The 18,084-nt window shown below is 41.3% G+C and overlaps 4 protein-coding genes across 4 annotated transcripts; 1 reads left to right on the top strand and 3 right to left on the bottom strand.

Moving 5' to 3' along the window:
- The first annotated feature begins 305 nt into the window (after positions 1–305).
- Positions 306–1,292, top strand: LOC118077929 (olfactory receptor 10A7-like). Its single transcript, XM_035101651.2, has one exon. It carries the CDS (start codon positions 306–308, stop codon positions 1,290–1,292), a length of 987 nt encoding a protein of 328 aa, XP_034957542.1.
- A 2,083-nt stretch (positions 1,293–3,375) lies between these two features.
- On the bottom strand, positions 3,376–4,335 carry LOC118077928 (olfactory receptor 5AR1-like). The gene has a single exon (XM_035101650.3). It carries the CDS (start codon positions 4,333–4,335, stop codon positions 3,376–3,378), a length of 960 nt encoding a protein of 319 aa, XP_034957541.3.
- A 3,050-nt stretch (positions 4,336–7,385) lies between these two features.
- On the bottom strand, positions 7,386–8,309 carry LOC118077927 (olfactory receptor 10C1-like). Its single transcript, XM_035101648.3, has one exon. The coding sequence runs from the start codon at positions 8,307–8,309 to the stop codon at positions 7,386–7,388; it is 924 nt and encodes a 307-aa protein (XP_034957539.3).
- Positions 8,310–14,254: 5,945 nt separating this feature from the next.
- LOC118077926 (olfactory receptor 5AR1-like) lies at positions 14,255–15,199 on the bottom strand. Its single transcript, XM_088655835.1, has one exon. It carries the CDS (start codon positions 15,197–15,199, stop codon positions 14,255–14,257), a length of 945 nt encoding a protein of 314 aa, XP_088511961.1.
- Positions 15,200–18,084: the final 2,885 nt, after the last annotated feature.

Below are 18,084 nucleotides of genomic sequence, written 5' to 3'. Positions count from 1 at the left end.
AGCAAAAAAACATAAGCAGGTGATAATTGTTATCTTAATGTCTCAAAAAGGTTCACCTGCTGATTCCTGCTTATCAAACTGCTTCTAAAGGTGAGGTCAGTTTTTCAGGAATTGTCAATAAAAATAGTTTTGAAACTGTTGTGATGTGGAAATGCGGGGCTGGCAAGAAATGTGCAGCAAATGAATTACATTGTAAATGTGCTTAATTTCTGAAAACTTGGCTATTTGTAATATAGTAACAGTGTTGGTTGTTTTATTCTACTGTAGCACCCAAATGGAATCATAAGAGAAAGGAAATGAAATGAATGGAAGTGCCTGTAAGAGAAAACCAAACTCATGTCACTCAGTTCATCCTTCTGGGATTCCGAGAGCTAAAGAATCTGCAGGGCCTTCTGTTTCTGGGATTCCTTGCTATCTACATTGTCACCATGGCAGGGAATCTTCTCATTCTTGTGCTTGTAGTCAGTGATCAGCACCTTCACACCCCCATGTACTTTTTCCTTGGAAACCTATCTTGTTTAGAGATCTGCTACAGCTCAACACTCATCCCTGTATTGCTTACCACTCTCTTCTTGAGGGATGGAAAGGTCATTTCATTTGAGAGTTGCTTCCTGCAGTTATTTTTCTTTGGCTACTGTTTGGGTGCAGAATGTTATTTGCTGTCTGTGATGTCCTATGACAGGTATTTAGCAATATGTAAGCCACTGCATTATGCAACAGCTATGAACACCAGGAAGTGTGTCCAATTAGCAGCTGTGTCCTGGACAAATGGTTTCATAGGCATTTCCATAATCATGGCTGCTATGCTGCAGCTTACATACTGTGGCCCCAATGAAATCGATCACTACTTCTGCGATTCCGTTCCACTTAAAAAACTTTCATGCAGTGACACAAATTTGGTAGAGCATGTCAATTTAACATTGCTGTTTATATACACTATGCCTCCATTTCTACTGACTCTAGCATCCTACATATGCATTATTCAGGCAATCCTAAGAATCTCATCGACCACTGGAAGGCAAAAGGCCTTCTCCACATGCTCCTCTCACCTCATTGTTGTTTCAACTTACTATGGCTCTTTAACAGCTGTGTATCTCTTACCAAAGTCCTCTTCAATGAGCAAGGCCTTCTCTCTTTTGTATACAGTTCTTCCTCCTCTAGTAAACCCCCTCATATATAGCCTGAGAAATAAAGAGGTGAAAAGGGCATTCAGAAAGGCAAAAAATAGGATAGCAAATTTAAAAATATTTCAAAATGTGCTAGCTAACTTGTTTAGCGTTAAAGACAAGTAGGGGAGAGAAAAAAGGAAGACCAGGGAGGGAGTTGGATCAGTACTGCCCTGCACCTGTAACCTGATCTGGGCACTACTTGCTGCACCCAAATCTCATCCAATTCATTGGGGGGGGGAAGCTAATGTGTAATTAGGGTTTTTTAAACCCCTGACTAAACATACAGTCAGGCGGGACATGAAAGAAGGAGATGCTGATTCTCATCCACTGCCACCTGACTGAGAACAGACCTGACTTGGTCCAAGCCTGGATCTCCCAAAATTAACCTGATTCAGTTCAGGATTCAGGTTTTGGGTGGATCTGGCACAAAGTCCTAGCGATCAGATGCAATTGATGTACGATCGGTGACGTGTGGGTCCGTTTGTACTCGGAAGAGGGTAGAATGGGGGCGGATGGAATGGAGTGGGTCATGCATATACATGCTCTGCTGATATGGGGTGGGGGTGGGAACAGAACCCCTGTGTGGAATATATATATATATACAGTGGTACCTCTGGTTACGAACTTAATTTGTCCCAGAGGTCTATTCTTAACCTGAAACCATTCTTAACCTGAGGTACCACTTTAGCTAATGGGGCCTCCCGTTGTCTGATTTCTGTTCTCATCCTGAGGTAAAGTTTTTAACCCAAGGTACTACTTCTGGGTTAGGGGAGTCTGTAACCTGAAGTGTTTGTAACCCAAGGTGTTTGTAACCCGAGGTACCACTGTGTGTGTGTGTGTGTGTGTGTGTGTGTGTGTGTGTGGTGTGTGTGTGTGTTTCTCCTTACCACTTCTTTGATGGTGGTTTTGTTCCAAATGGAGATTTATAATGCCACCTACCACAACACTCTTCAGATCAATGGACTAGCTGCTGTAACTTCAGTCCATTTACAACTTCTTCCCTTTTCTCACTCCAGAAGGAAGAGCTTGGAATGGCTGTAGAATGCTCTTCACAGGAAAATACATACCATCATGTTCAGTTTTTAGGTGCCAGGCTAAGACCTTTTCATTCACTAAGGGCTTTGGTAACTAAGCTAGCCTCTGTGGTAGTGCTGACCATTTAGTGTGTATGTGGTTGTGAGGAGAAGTAGGTTTTGCCATTATTGTGTTACTAGATTACCATTGCATTAAAAATATTCTGACTGATGAATGTTTCTAAATAAGAATGAGAAGAAAATAAGAAGAGCCCGGCTGGATCAGACCAAAGGTCCACTGAGTCCAGAATTCTGTTGTGGATATCAGATACCTGAATTATAATCAGGGAACAGAAGACTCTGTCTTAAATTACATACCTCCACCTCTCTGCATCAATTCCTGTATTAAAGATATTAAATAAACATAGAAAACATAGCTGGTGATGTTTTATTACAGATTTCCGTTAGTCAATCATCATGGTTGGGGGGAAAGATGAGCCCCCAGTAGGCACACTTATTTTTAAGTGAACACTCATCACAAGACATGTTCTGCAACTTTTATATTTGGATGATGTGGTGGTACTTCCACACTCACAGAGAGGATTAAACCACTTATTGCTACACTTTTTGGAGTATTGCGAGTGCACGCTAAGTTCTGAGAAGTCAACAAACATGGTCCTTGCAAAGTCATGGAGAGTGCATAAGTGAGTGATAAGTGGAAACATCATTGAGCAAGTTTAAATGTGTAGGCATTTATTTTCATTATAAGGCTGGCTGGGTCACAGAATTTGCTATTAATGCTGCTAAAAGTAATGTGCCAGTGATCACACATTTCTATTATTCCAAAGGGAACCAGTATGTTCTGGCAGCCCAGGGGGTGTGCAATGCTAAGCACACAACTGCTATATGACATCCCAGTTTGTACAGTATATCCTGATATACAACAACATAACAGCCTTATACCTCTAAGCAAAATGTTTTCAATTTACATGCCTTGTCTCCTGATTTTTTGAATTAGGATATATATAATGGTTCTATGGGGAAGTGTTTACATAATTAAGTGGAATCCTAACTATGCCTACTCAAAATTCATAAGGTCTTAGTTCTGTGTAGATATGGTTAGAATTGTAGCCTAAATAGCTGGCAATTTCCGTGAACATCCATTCAGTTTTATTTATAAGAGAAGAGTTCTATTACATTTTGAATTTCTGATGCATGCATTTCACTTTCAAAATCTTCCCAGCAGCCTTTCTCATTGCATCCTTTACATCTTTATTCCTCAGGCTATATATGAGGGGGTTAAGTAAAGGGGGCAGGACTGTGTACAAAAGAAAAAATATTTTATTGAAATATCTCACTGTGTCAGTTTTTGGTATCAGATAGACGATAAATATGGCCCCATAGAATATAGAGACAACAATCAGGTGGGAAGAGCAGGTAGAAAAAGCCTTTTGTCTCCCAGTGGTGGAAGGGATCCTCAGGATGGCAGCAATAATATAGATATAAGAGACCAAGGTTGAAATAAAAGGAGGGAAAGTGATTATAAACGCCACAGCAAAGGTGACAAGTTTCACAAGAAATGTATCACTACAGGATAGTTTTACCAATGGCAGAGCTTCACAAAAGAAATGATCTATTTCATTGTGTCCACAGTACCGTAGTTGTAACATCAAGCCCAAATATATAGAGATGACTGCAATGCTATTGATCCAAGAGCTCCCTGCTAACTGGACACAGACCTTAACATTCATCAGTGTTGCATAATGTAGAGGCTTGCATATTGCTAAGAAACGATCATAAGACATCACAGAGAGGAGATAGCATTCTGTACAAACCAAAAAGGAGCCAAAATAAAACTGTGTGTAGCAACCCTTAATGGAAATAGCTTTGTCCTCTGTCACAAGAGCAGATAACATCTTGGGCAGAATAGTTGAACTGTACATCATCTCCAAGCATGACAAGTTCCCCAGGAAGAAATACATGGGTGTGTGCAGGTGCTGATCAGTCAATATTAGAAGAATGATGAGGAAATTGGAGGCCATGGTCAAAATGTAGATCAGTAAAAATGCAAGGATCAGGAAGAATTTAAGATGATGAAGTTCCCCAAATCCCAGAAGGATAAATTCAGTGATTTCAGACTGGTTTCTCTGCATTATGTTTTCTATCCAACATACACACAGTACTAAAGTAATATTTGAACATGAGATATGAAGTGCTGCTATAGGGGCATGAACTTCAGGAACATTCATTGCACAAATCCCCCAGACTGAAGCCCATCTGTGAAGTTTGCAGTTGCTGAATGGTTATAGTCAGGGTGAAAATGCAGAATTGGTTTTCTCCCCCTGGGCACTTTCCCCTTTTAAAAAAAATAAATGTTAGCAACAGAAAGAACTGCAGACGTCAGAGATCTTTCTGTGATTGCTGTTTGGTTACACTCTGTGATTGCTGTTCTATGTGGTCTTTTTCATAATAGGCATGTTGTGAAATTATCTCATAGCCTGAAAAACATTGAGAAGATAAAATTCAATTAATGCTTCTATGAAGGTATACATTCACAAATGGCACAGTATAAATTCACCTTAAACACTCTCTGTCACACACAAACAGTTTAATGTCATTGTATAACTTATGCTTTACAATTCCTTTTTCTCATAAGAAAAAAGACCCAATATTGGTAGGAGGAATATTGGGGGTGGAGGATTACCAATTTCCTTTAATTTGAGAATGTTTACTAAAATGTATTGATTTGGCAGAGATTTGGGTCTCAGTTTACTACGGTATTAATGACGGTGCTTCATTTCTTATTGCAATTTTAATTGTGGTTATATAAGCCTAGATAAGAAATTATGTTTGGGGGGAAAATGATTTTCTTTGTTTATTTGGATGTGATTTTTTAAAAAGGATATCAAATGTGCCATATAGTTTATTCATTTCAAAATAAAAATGGCAGACTGTAAGAAATTAAATATATAGTTTTGGCTTACAGATTCATCGGATTTTCAACACCAAACTTTTTAGAAGAAGAAATATGATTGGAAATAAAACATTCATTTGCTGTTTCGCTTTAACAGCAAAGTGTATAGTTATTCTAGGATGGGAGGAAAGGACTTTCAGTTTTAGATAATGGTTGTAGGTACTTTCTGAGTTGTTTATGCTTCACCTCCAGACTCCACAAGTAAAATCAATTGCCTACTTGCTCTGTTTATGATTTCTTTCTTTTTTATTCTTTTTTATTCTGATCTAATATACTGCCCTGGTGCCCATCTCATGTCTCCCTCTCCTTCTCCGAAACATTAAGATGGGTGACTAAGTTGTAATAAAGGAAACATTGTATGTTGGGTGGTAGAACATATCTATTAATTATATGAAGCAGAAGTTAAGCCGAGGTGCTTTAACTTTTATATATATATATATATAAATCCATATACATATAGGCACATGTGTACATTTTTATGTACATTAATGCTAATCTTCAATCAAAATAGGGTTTTTTTTGTTTTAAAGATAATGCAATGTATATATATTATTATTTATGTTTTGAAAATTCTAAAAAATAACCACAAATGTATAGTGTGCAAGATACAATACCTCTGCCACAAGTAAATGGAGAACTGCCATTTGCAGTGGGTCTGTGCACAGCAGGCCTCCTTGACTCATTTATTGAGGTATAGACTCACTTAATATTTTGAAGTCTTATGACCTCTCTAATAGTCTTCCTGTCCCTCTGGGCTTGTTTCAGATCACAAAAGACCCCCTTGGGTTGAAATTTGTCATCAAGAAATTGAGCTGAACGTCTCAAGAGATTTTGGCTATTTGTTGAAGCAGGAATATTGAACATTAGTTATGAACTGCAAGTTGCCAGGGAGTCATATTTTTTGTTCCTTGGGTTCATCTCTCATGTCACACATGCTCCGTTTCCCCAAATACAAGTGGTTTATTTTTGGATGTTATGTTAATTGCTTGCTAATTACAGTGGTACCTTGGTACTCGAATGGCTTGGCTCCCGAACAAATCGGCTCCCAAACATCACAAACCCGGAAGTAAATCTTCCAGTTTGCAAACGTTTTTCGGAAGCCAAATGTCCGGCACGGCTTCTGCTTCAGTGCAGGAAGCTCCTGCAGCCAATCAGAGCCATACCTTGGTTTTTGAACAGTTTTAGGAATCGAATGGAATCCTGGAACGGATTAAGTTTGACAAGCAAGTACCACTGTATACATTTTTGTGAGTCATTTTGTTATGCTTTTAAATATTTGGCAATGGAACATTTCAAATCTTAATGAGATTCACTGAGAAAGAGAGGCTGGTGTCCATGATGGAGTTGACCATGCTTCTTCACACACCACTCTATAACTCAGGAGTGAGTAACCTGTGGTCTATGCCATCAGTATGTTGCTGGACTCCATCTCCCATCATCCCTAACCATTGGCTTTACGGATATGCCTGAAGGAAGTTGGATGGCATAACTACCGGTAGCACCCGTTCTAAAATTTACCAGATCTAAATTTTAATCTTAAACTATTCCACACAATACCATTTAGTTCCACTAGAAAAGAATAGTTGATACCAGAGATCTTTTGCATAAATTCATGAAGATTAGGTCTAAATGTAGTCACTAGTCATGACTATATGAAACATCCAACTATGGTAGCAATACGCCACTGAGTACCAGTTGCTAGGGAGTAAGAGTGTGAGAGAAAGTTGGTATTCCTGTCTGCTTATGGGTTTCCCAGATGCATCTAGTTCTCCACTGTATGAAATGGGATGCTAGACTAGATGGATGTTGGTCTAAATTAGCAGGGCACTTTTGATGATCTTACATCATTAGGATAATTCTGGCATTTCCATGCACTCTGGTTTCTGTCACAGTGTTCTGTTGTGCCAGAAGCGGTTTAGTCATGCTGGCCACATGACCCAGAAAGCTATCTGTGGAGAAATGCCTTTGATTGGACTTAACCGTCCAGGGGTCTTTTAACCTTTTTTTTTTTAACCTTTCTGACATTTGTGTTCAGAATTATTTGTTGTGTTCAGAAATATCTATGATAATTGGATGACTGCTTCTGTACATCCTCATCATAGAAACATAATCAAACACCACACATAAATGTACCAACAGAACAGGGTTTACAGAACAGGATGTCTAACCAGAATTTACAGCTTAATCCCCCCCCCCATTTTTTGTATACACTTCCATATTTCATATGAGTTAGGGATGAGTGGAAAATACACTTCTGAGAGCAACTCTGACTTCCTTGTTCCTCAAACTGTAAATAAGAGGATTTAACAAAGGTGGCAGGACAGTGTACAAGAGTGAAAGGCTTTTGTCTGTGTCATGAAAATGGCTTTTAGGTTTCAAATACACAGTTATTCCAGAGCCGTAAAACAACATCACTACCATGAGATGTGAGGAGCATGTTGAGAAGGCCTTTTGCCTCCCTTCCACAGATGGCATCTTGAAAATGGTGGAGGCAATGCACATGTAGGACATGAAGATCAATGCAAAGGGTATTAGTCCAAGTAAAGCTACCTCCACCAGAGACATCTTCTCATTTGTAGATGTATCTCCACATACAAGTTTGACCACAGCAGGGAAGTCACAGAAGAAGTGGTTAATTTCTTTGGAGTCACAGAAATAAGAGGTGAACACCAGGAAAGTCTGCCCAAGTTGCACTGGAATGGCAGCTAGCCACGAAGCTGCAACCAGTCCAAAGCACACACTACTACTCATAATCAGGGTGTAATGCAGGGGCCGGCAAATGGCAACATAGCGGTCATATGCCATGGCAGCCAAGAGGAAGCACTCTGCTGCCCCTGTGATGAGGAAGCCACTCATTTGAAAGGCACAACCAACAAATGAAATAGTTTTGTCCTTTGATAGGAGGTTTTCAAGCATCTTGGGAATAATGACAGAGGTGCAGACAATATCCAGACAGGACAAGTTTCTGAGAAAGAAATACATGGGACTGTGGAGTGCCTGGTTAGCCAGTGTGACAGCTATTATGAGGATGTTCCCAATCAGGGTCAAAGCATAGATGCTTAGGAAAATGGAGAAGAACAAACCCTCCAGACCTGGCAGATCAGAAAACCCCACTAGCAGGAAGCTATTCACCATGCTCTTGTTGACTCTCATTTGTAAATCTAAGAAAACAGAAAAGAGATAACATGTCTTTATGACATCAATATGAGAGATCCAGCATATTTCTAAAGGAAATGGTTCCAGATAGTCAATGGTCCTCTCCAGAGCATATTTGCAGAGATGTTCAAGGGTTGCAGAAGAAATCATATATATATATATATATATATATATATATATATATATATATATATATATATATATTCCTTTCTCTTCTGTTAGTGGCAGCATTTCAAGAACAAAATCTAGATTATGGAATTCTGAATCTAATTGAATAAATTGCTAGGACTTTGGCAGTCTTGATTATTGTGACGGAGTCTATTAGTGCGGTTTTCTCTGACAACACTGATGGTGACCAGGGGCTCATTTTTGAAGGCTCTGATATTTGAGATTTGGAGAGAGGTAGTGCATTACTAAATAATTAATTAATTAAATTTATATGCCACCCTTCATCTGAGGATCATACAGTATAAAACAAGAAAATATATAACATAATAGCAAACGAAACAACACCGCCTGCCCCCCGCCCCCGGTTTAAAAAGCCACAGATTGTTTAATTAGCCAAAGGCCCAGGAGAAGAGTAATATTTTCACCTAGCACCAAAAGATATGTAATGAAGGTGCCAGGTGAGTAGGAAAGATAAGTGAGTTGGCTCTGGTTGTATATATCAGAGGTGGAGAACAAACAGCTCTTCAGGTGTTGCTACTCCCCTCTTCCCTGATGCTTTGCCACGCTGACGTGGAATGATGAGAGTACAGCATGATCTGGAGGTCCACAGGTTCTGCAACTCTGACATATATAAACCAAACAGACATTTACAGAGGAGGAGGAGGCGGAGGAGGAGGAGGAGGAGGAGGAGGAGGAGGAGGAGGAGGAGGAGAAGAAGAAGAAGAAGAAGAAGAAGAAGAAGAAGAAGAAGAAGAAGAAGAAGAAGAAGAAGAAGAAGAAGAATTTGGACTTGATATCCTGTGGGTGGTGCTGTGGGTTAAACCACAGAGCCTAGGGCTTGCCGATCAGAAGGTCGGCGGTTCGAATCCCCGCGACGGGGTGAGCTCCCATTGCTCAGTCCCAGTTCCTGCCAACCTAGCAGTTCGAAAGCACTTCAAAGTGCAAGTAGATAAATAGGTACCACTACAGCAGGAAGGTAAACAGCGTTTCTGTGTGCTGCTCTGGGTCGCCAGAAGCGGCTTTGTCATGCTGGCCACATGACCTGGAAGCTGTATGCCGGCTCCCTCGGCCAATAACGCAAGATGACTGCCGCAACCCCAGAGTCGGTCACGACTGGACCTAATGGTCAGGGGTCCCTTTTCCTTTTTATCCCACCTTTCACTCCCTTTAAGGAGCGGCTAACAATCTCCTTTCCCTCACAACAAACACTATGTGAGGCTGAGAGCCTTCAGAGAAGTGTGACTAGCCCCAGGTCACCCAGCAGCTGCATGTGGAGGAGCAGGGACGCGAACCTGATTCACCAGATTACGAATCCACCGCTCTTAACCACTACACCACACTGACCACAAGTTTCCAGTACTCTCTCTTTGGAGATTTATTGTTGTATAACAAAGGAAGAAGTTTTTGAATACTAGAAGAGGAAATTAATGTTCCTCTTCCTCCTTCCAGAACAAAAACTGTATAGTGAACTATTTATAGTGTATAACTTCACTGTGAACCTACCCACCCCAACGCTAAGCCATGATATTATGTTAGTGCTCGACTAGACCAATTCCCCCATTCCCCTTTCCAATTACATCCTCAGTATTTCAGACATCTTAGACAACTGAGCATAGGTCCTCCTTGGGTTATTATTTAAACCTTCTCCCCATTTTAATTTAGACCCTAATATATGTGTGCCTATATGGTAGCTTGTAGAAGTATGAAAGCATTAGCTTCTGTTTACTGTGACCTTATTTTGAAACTGATAGGCACAGGGACACCAGTATTTGGTATTAGAAGAGCACAATTATTCCTAATATTTTCTAGTTACAGGTAGGTAGCCGTGTTGGTCTGGGTCGAAGTAAAATAAAAAAATTCCTTCAGTAGCAGCTTAAAGACCAACTAAGTTTTTATTTTGGTATGAGCTTTCGTGTGCATGCACACTTATTTTGAGTATAGACAATATACTAATATTTACTAATATTTACTAATATTTTCTAATATGTGATGATACCACATAATATTCATTTTACAGGTAGTGTGAACAAAAGACTGTGTTAAGTACCTCTATCCCAGATGAATGAGGATATGTAAGTTTACAGAAGGTCCAATTTCTATTATTTGTTGGTCCTGGAAGAAAGCTGTACCTTTTCCATCCTTTTCAAAGATTCATGATATTTCGCCTACATTTTCTTAGTTCCTTGTGTAATTTCTTTATCTGATGGTTTATCATTTCTCGTTTCATCAACAAGAAGAAGTCTCCCCTTGACTGTTATTTATTATTGGGGAAAATAGGTGGCCTTGCAATAACTTATTAGCAATGGTTGCAGAGAGATTGCCAATTATTAGTTATGAGCTCCAGTGAGAGTTCAGGCAAAAAAAAGAAAAGAAAAGAAAAGAACTTAGACTGAAATAACATAGGGATGTTGCATTACTAAAGGAAACCCCTGAAGATGGTGCTTTGGACCAATTCACATAATGTGGGTACACTGCTTCAATTCTCACTATTTGACTGGGGATTCCCAGCTGAATTGGCACACTACTTTCTTTCTGAAACACTCTGTTTCAGTGGGATTCTGTCAGGTTCTATAATGACCCCACCAGCATATTTTGAGTATAGACATGTACTTTAAAAGTTAAAGTTGGAAGATTTTCAACTTCTCTTCCATTTTGCTCAAACTACATGGTATTATGAAGGGAAAAACAAAAAATGAAGATAGAAAAAGAAAGAAAGAAATGGTTTGAAACTAAAAATCAAGTTTTGTACAGGGAAAGAAATATGAATTTGTATACTGGACCTGCAAAGCAGGGATGGGAAACCTGTGGCTTCCAGAGTTTGATAGACTTCAATTTGGAGCAGCCCCATCAACATGGTCAATGATCATGGATTATGGGAGTTGGAGTCCAACACTAAGAAAGCCACAGGTTTTCTCCTTCCTGTATACCACCCTTGATTGAGATATTTACAATGTGGCATTGTACTATTTTTTTCTGTTTGCTATACATCAATACAAGAAGTGCTATGGAGGACATTGTATAACCACACAATTTTTTAAAAAAATCACTCTTATTTTTTTTTTTACATGCATTCAGTTTTATTTATAAACATGGAGGAGACTGCCAATCCCCGCTACTTAATGGATCCAATTGGCTTCCAGAGAGTGGTAGGGGATGTTTTATCCTATGTTGATGGCCTTTCAGCTGATTCCCTGGTGGCCCGCAGGAATGTGGAGTTAACCAGGGCTATTGACTGTCTGGCTCCGAAGCGCCCTCTCCGATTGCATGGAGCCCGGACAGCCTTGTGGTTTTCCCCGGAGCTGAGGGTGATGAAACAGTCCCTGAGACGGCTAGAGCGCCGGTGGCGGAAAACTCATTCTGAATCAGACCGGACATGGGCTAGAGCTCAACTTTGAGCCTACCAAGTGGCAATGGCGACGGCGAAGAGGACCGTCTTCACCGTTTCTACCGCAACTGCAGAAAACAGCAGCAGGAGACTGTTCCAGGTGGTTTGCAATCTATCCGAACCACCTTCATCATCGGGGCCTGGTAGGGATCACAATATGTCCTGCAATGCTTTTGCAAAGTTTTTTGCAGATAAAGTCACTCAGATTCGGAGGGAGATAGACTCCACCATGGGAGCAGGGCCAGGGCGGGAGAGTGCTGGAGCCCTGTCTAGTCATGTTTCATGGGATCAATTTCAATCTGTTACCTCTGAGGATGTGGACAGGCTGCTTGGATGAGTGAAACCGACCACCTGTCTCCTTGACCCTTGCCCATCCTGGCTACTAAAAGCGAGCCGGGAAGGGCTGGGTGATGGGCTCCGCGGGGTGGTAAATGCTTCCCTCTATGAGGGAGTATTCCCAGACCCGCTGAAAGAGGCGGACATTAAACCGCTTCTTAAAAAAACATCTTTAGACCCGGCCAATATGGCCAACTATCGCCCAGTCTCAAATCTCCCATTCTTGGGCAAGGTGATTGAGCGAGTGGTTGCTGAACAACTCCAAGCATGCCTGGAGGATGTGGACCATTTGGATCCCTTCCGATCAGGATTCAGGCCTCATCATGGGACTGAAACTGCCTTGGGACTGTGCTGGTTGATGATCTCCAGCGGGCTAGGGACAAAGGTGAGAGCTGTTTCCTAGTTCTGCTGGATCTCTCAGTGGCCTTTAATACAATCGACCATAACATCCTTCTGGACCATCTAGAGGGTTTGGGAGCTGGGGGGACTGTCATACAGTGGTTCCGCTGCTTCCTCCTGGACCGTGTTCAGAAAGTGGTGGTGGGGGATGAGTGTTCAGACCCCATGGCTCTCACTTGTGGGGTGCCTCGGGTTCCATTCCCTCCTGCATGCTTTTTAACATCTATATGAAGCCACTGGGAGAGATCATCAGGGGGTTTGGGCTGGGTGTTCATCAGTATGCGGATGACACCCAACTCTATCTCTCTTTTAAATCAGAACCAGTGAAGGCAGTGAATGTCCTGTGTGAGTGCCTGGAGGCAGTTGGAGGATGGATGGCATCTAACAGATTGAGGTTGAATCCTGACAATACAGAAGTACTGTTTTTTGGGGACAGGAGGCGGGTGGGTGTGGGGGACTCCCTGGTCCTGAATGGGATAACTGTGCCCTTGAAGGACCAGGTGCACAGCCTGGGAGTCATTTTGGACTCACAGCTGTCTATGGAGGCACAGGTTAATTCTGTGTCCAGGGCGGCTGTCTACCAGCTCCATCTGGTACGCAGGCTGAGAACCTACCTGCCCACAGACTGTCTCACCAGAGTGGTGCATGCTCTAGTTATCTCCCGCTTGGACTACTGCAATGCGCTCTACGTGGGGCTACCTTTGAAGGTGACCTGGAAACTGCAATTATTCCAGAATGTGGCAGCTAGACTGGTGACTGGGAGCGGCCGCCGAGACCTCATAACACTGGTCCTAAGAGACCTACATTGGTTACCAGTACATTTCCGAGCACAATTCAAAGTGTTGGTGCTGACCTTTAAAGCCCTAAATGGCCTCTGTCCTATATACCTGAAGGAGCGTCTCCACCCCCATTGTTCAGCCTGGACACTGAGATCCAGCACCGAGGGCCTTCTGGCAGTTCCCTCACTGCGAGAAGCAAAGCTACAGGGACCAGGCAGAGGTCCTTCTTGGTAGTGGCACCCGCCCTGTGGAACGCCCTCCCATCAGAGGACAAACAACTACCTGAAATTTAGAAAACACCTAAAGGCAGCCCTGTTTAGAGAAGTTTTTAATCTGTGATATTTTATTGTATTTTGCTATTTGTTGGAAGCTACCCAGAGTGGTGGGGGAAACCCAGCCAGATGGGTGGGGTATAAATAATAAATAATACTAATACTAAGGTCACATACCAGCATGCACAAGTAACACATATGCACATACTCATGCAGTTGTGCATATTCTCAAGCTCCACATACAACCTCACTGAAAATGTGCATATACCCATGCTCCACTGCCAAGCTCTGGATCCTCCTGGCCCTGCAGTTTGTCCTCCTGATATTGCTGCCTGTTCACCTGCAATCTCTGAGTGAGCAGTGAGAGAGCATGGAGAAGGACAGTAACCTTCACAAACATTACCCCCTCTCTTTAAAAGTTGTGATGCCTATTGGTGCCAGAGGAAGAAGCAATCCAATGGGTAGTGAAAACAGTTACATAGGAAGAGGAAGAATTCTTGAAAGGAACCTTAGTAGGAACTTTTTAACCATATAGCATGGAAGCGACGCTGGTTGGCCAAAGGCCTTGGATAACGATTTAGTTGAATAATTCCCATTGGACCCCTAATTCACAAAACGGCCTTCTAAAATCTTCCCAGTGGCCTTCCTGAAAGATTCCTTCACATCATTGTTTCTAAGGCTATATATAAGGGGGTTAATTAAAGGCGTAAAGACCGTATAGAAAAGAGAAAATATTTTGTTAAGGTCTCTCATTGCTTCAGTTTTTGGTGTCACATATACAATGATTAATGTCCCATAGAATAGGGAAACAACAATCACATGAGAAGAACAGGTGGAAAAGGCCTTCTGCTTCCCAGTGGTGGATGGGATTTTTAAAATGGCAGCAATAATATATACGTAGGAGATCAGGGTCAAAAGAAAGGGGGGAAAACTGAACAAAAAACACAGGATTACAATGACATATTTTGCAAGGCTGGTGTCACTGCATGAGATTTTAACCAATGAAAGAGATTCACAAAAGAAATGATCAATTTCATTGGAACCACAGTAATGTAATTGCCATATAAAGACCAAGCATATGGAGAGCAAGACAATGCTGCTGATCCAAGAGCAACTGACCAGCTGGATACAGAGTTTACCATTCATAAGAGTTGCATAATATAGGGGTCTGCATATGGCTAAGAAACGATCATAAGACATCACAGAGAGCAGATAGCATTCTGTACCAATCAGGAAACCAACAAAAAAAAATTGTGTGAGACATCCTTTAACAGAGATGATTTTGTCCCCTGTCAGGAGACTGGCCAGCATCCTGGGCAGGGTGATAGAGCTGTAGACTGCTTCCAAAAAAGACAAATTCCCCAGGAAGAAGTACATGGGTGTGTGTAGGTGATGATCAGTCACTATGAGAAAGACCATGAGGCTATTGAAAGCAATTGTCAAAATGTAGATCACCAGAAACAGAAGGAACAGAAATATGTGCAGATGAGGGAGATCCCCAAATCCGAGAAGGATGAACTCTGTGACTTCACTCACATTTCTCTGCATTGTGGTTGTCCTCAAATGCTACATTCTGAAAGAGAATTGGAAAGTGATATGAAAGTGATAGCCATTATACAACAGTTAAGTACCACTGAGCGACATAATGGAAGGGAGAAAGATTCCATCAACGGTCTCTCTGGGGAAAAAAATACACATCACCTGGGAAGACAGGCGAACTAATGCCAATGTACTGGAAGAAGCAACGATCACCAGTGTGGAAGTAATGATTCTTCAACATCAACATTGTTGGTCTGGTCATATTGTGTGGATGCCTGATTAACGTCTTCCAAAGCAACTACTCTACTTTGGACTTAAAAATGTTAAGCATAATGCTGGTGGTCAACAATAGAGATTGAGAGGCTTTCGCAGGGCAGATCTAAAAAAAAAATGTAGTATAAACATTGACAACTGAGAAACACTGACCTGTGAGTGCTCTGGTTGCAGAACAGCCTCTACCAATGGTGTCATCTTTTTTTTGAAGATGTTCGTACTCAGCGCGAAAGGGAGAAACGTGCCAGGAGTGAATAGCATTTGGTTCCCATGATTAAATTAACCCACAGATTGCAGTGGGACCTAAGAGCCAACCCGAAAAGTCTAATGCCAATGTACTGGAAGAAGTAAAGATCACCAGTGTGGAAGTAATGATTCTTCAACATCAACATTGTTGGTCTGGTCATGTTGTGTGGATGCCTGATTATCGTCTTCAAAGCAACTACTCTACTCTGAGCTTAGAAATGGCAAGCGTAATGCCTGCGAGCGCTCCAACTGGAGAACAGTCTTTACCAAAGGTGTCATGTGTTTTGAAGACGCTTGAACTCAGGACGAAAGGGAGACACACTCTAAGAGGAAGGCACGCTTGGGAAACTCTCACCATTATCAACCCCCGCCAGGAAACCTATTTCCCCACTGTGGAAGGGCGTATGTATCCAGAATTGGCCTCCGCAGTCACTTACGGACTCACTTTCAAAACCGTGTTTATGGAAGACAATCTTACTCGGCTACGACTGATCGTCAAAGAAGAAGAAGAAGATGAAGGGTGACCGATATAATCTAGTTGGTTTTTAAAACAAGCCACAACTTTACTGAGAAAGCACAAGTAACACTGCTGCCTGACCAGTAAATGGGACACAGCATCAAAGGTATCCTCTCATTGTATATACAGTGGTAGCTCAGGTTACAGACGCTTCAGGTTACCAACTCCACTAACCCAGAAATAGTGCCTCGGGATAAGAACTTTGCTTCAGGATGAGAACAGAAATCGTGCTCCGCCGGCGCAGTGGGAGACCCCCATTAGCTAAAGTGGTACATCAGGTTAAGAACGGTTTCAGGTTAAGAATGGACCTCCAGAACCAATTAAGTTCTTAACCCGAGGTACCACTGTAACGTTAATTTTTTGCTTTTATCTGAATGACTGCACTTTGGACAAGAAGGCAACATGCATAATTACATATGTAATTATTCTTTAGATTTCATATGAGATTAAAATGATAAAAGTACCTGAAGGCATTAAAATTGTTATTTTTAGATAACATATATTTAAAAATGCATACATTGTGATATGTATTTAAATATATTTTGAATTTAGTGTAAAAGAGGATGGGAACTATGAAGGAATACACACATATATCAGAAATAAAACAATGTTGCAAAGTGTTATTCCTAATGAGTTCAACTTTGAAAATAAGACCATACCATTAGGAATTCCAAAGTCCTAAGAGAGAATCAGGTGAGAAAAAAATTCACAAGTATCATTAACTTAAATATAATTTGGCGGTGTTATAAGTTTGGCTGCTTTGATGTTTGATGTTGGTTTCATCTGGAACACTTAACAGACACATCACATAGTTTTAATACACAAGTCAATTTGGGGGATATAGAAATGTATACAAGGTGAGTCCTTTTAAAAGAGGCTACGTGGATTCAAAGTATACATGTTCCATGGGGCCTCTTTTAAAAGACTCACCCTGTATATTGAGCAATGGCAGATAAGAACTGAGATGGAATATGCATCTTCTATCTTGGTAGAAGTAAGGAGCCTGGGAGACTTGAGTTCTGAGCTGGGAGATGGATTTAGTTTTTCTACTTGGGAACCTATTTTAGGAATAAACTGTTGTTACTGTCTTGGATGTTTGTATAGTAATAATAATAATAATAATAATAATAATATATTATTTATACCCCGCCCATCTGGCTGGGTTTCCCTAGCCACTCTGGGCGGCTTCCAACAGAAGAATAAAATAATCAATTAAAGATAAAAAGCCTCCCTAAACAGGGCTGCCTTCGGCTGTCTTCTAAAAATCTGGTAGCTGTTTTTCTCTTTGACATCTGATGGGAGGGCGTTCCACACGGCAGGCGCCACTACCGGGAAGGCCCTCTGCCTGGTTCCCTGCAACTTGGCTTCTCTTTGCAACTAAACAGAATTAGCCCTTGACCATGGACTGGTGCCAGATTAAGTGAATTGCATTTAGTGCCCATGACTAAATTAACCTACGGATTTCAGTGGGACCTAAGAGCCAATCGCATAAGTCTTCACTGGTCTCTCAACCAAAGAAAAAGAAAGGATTCAGTGCGACCAGATACTTCTTACTTCTGAATAAAGTGAGGAATTGACAACCACACATTTATTACAAAGCTTTAGTTCCTGCAGATAATTAGCACTGAATACAAATACCTTTATGAATGGATAAGGAGCTGAAGTTTGTGTTGAGTGCAATTTCTGAGGTGCTGTTCTTAGGAGCAAGTGGGAGAGTATTTTTTTCTTCTATGCCCATCTTCACAGACTTGATTGGAAGTTCCCTTCTCCATAGCTGTTTAATTTGTTTTAGCACCCCATGGCAAGTTTCTCATCTCAGGGTTTATCAGGGTTTATGCCTCCTCCTTTTTGCCTTCAA

This window comes from Zootoca vivipara, chromosome 12 (genome assembly GCF_965207765.1).
Source record: "Zootoca vivipara chromosome 12, rZooViv2.hap1.1, whole genome shotgun sequence".
In the NCBI taxonomy this organism is placed as follows: Eukaryota; Metazoa; Chordata; class Lepidosauria; order Squamata; family Lacertidae; genus Zootoca; species Zootoca vivipara.
Note: the sequence above shows the minus strand (reverse complement) of the source record. Positions and strands in the feature narration are given on the sequence as shown.

Coding starts and splice junctions, on each gene's coding strand:
- LOC118077929 (XM_035101651.2), top strand. CDS start 306: ATGGAAGTGCCTGTAAGAGAAAACCAAACTCATGTCACTCAGTTCATC.
- LOC118077928 (XM_035101650.3), bottom strand. CDS start 4,335: ATGCAGAGAAACCAGTCTGAAATCACTGAATTTATCCTTCTGGGATTT.
- LOC118077927 (XM_035101648.3), bottom strand. CDS start 8,309: ATGAGAGTCAACAAGAGCATGGTGAATAGCTTCCTGCTAGTGGGGTTT.
- LOC118077926 (XM_088655835.1), bottom strand. CDS start 15,199: ATGCAGAGAAATGTGAGTGAAGTCACAGAGTTCATCCTTCTCGGATTT.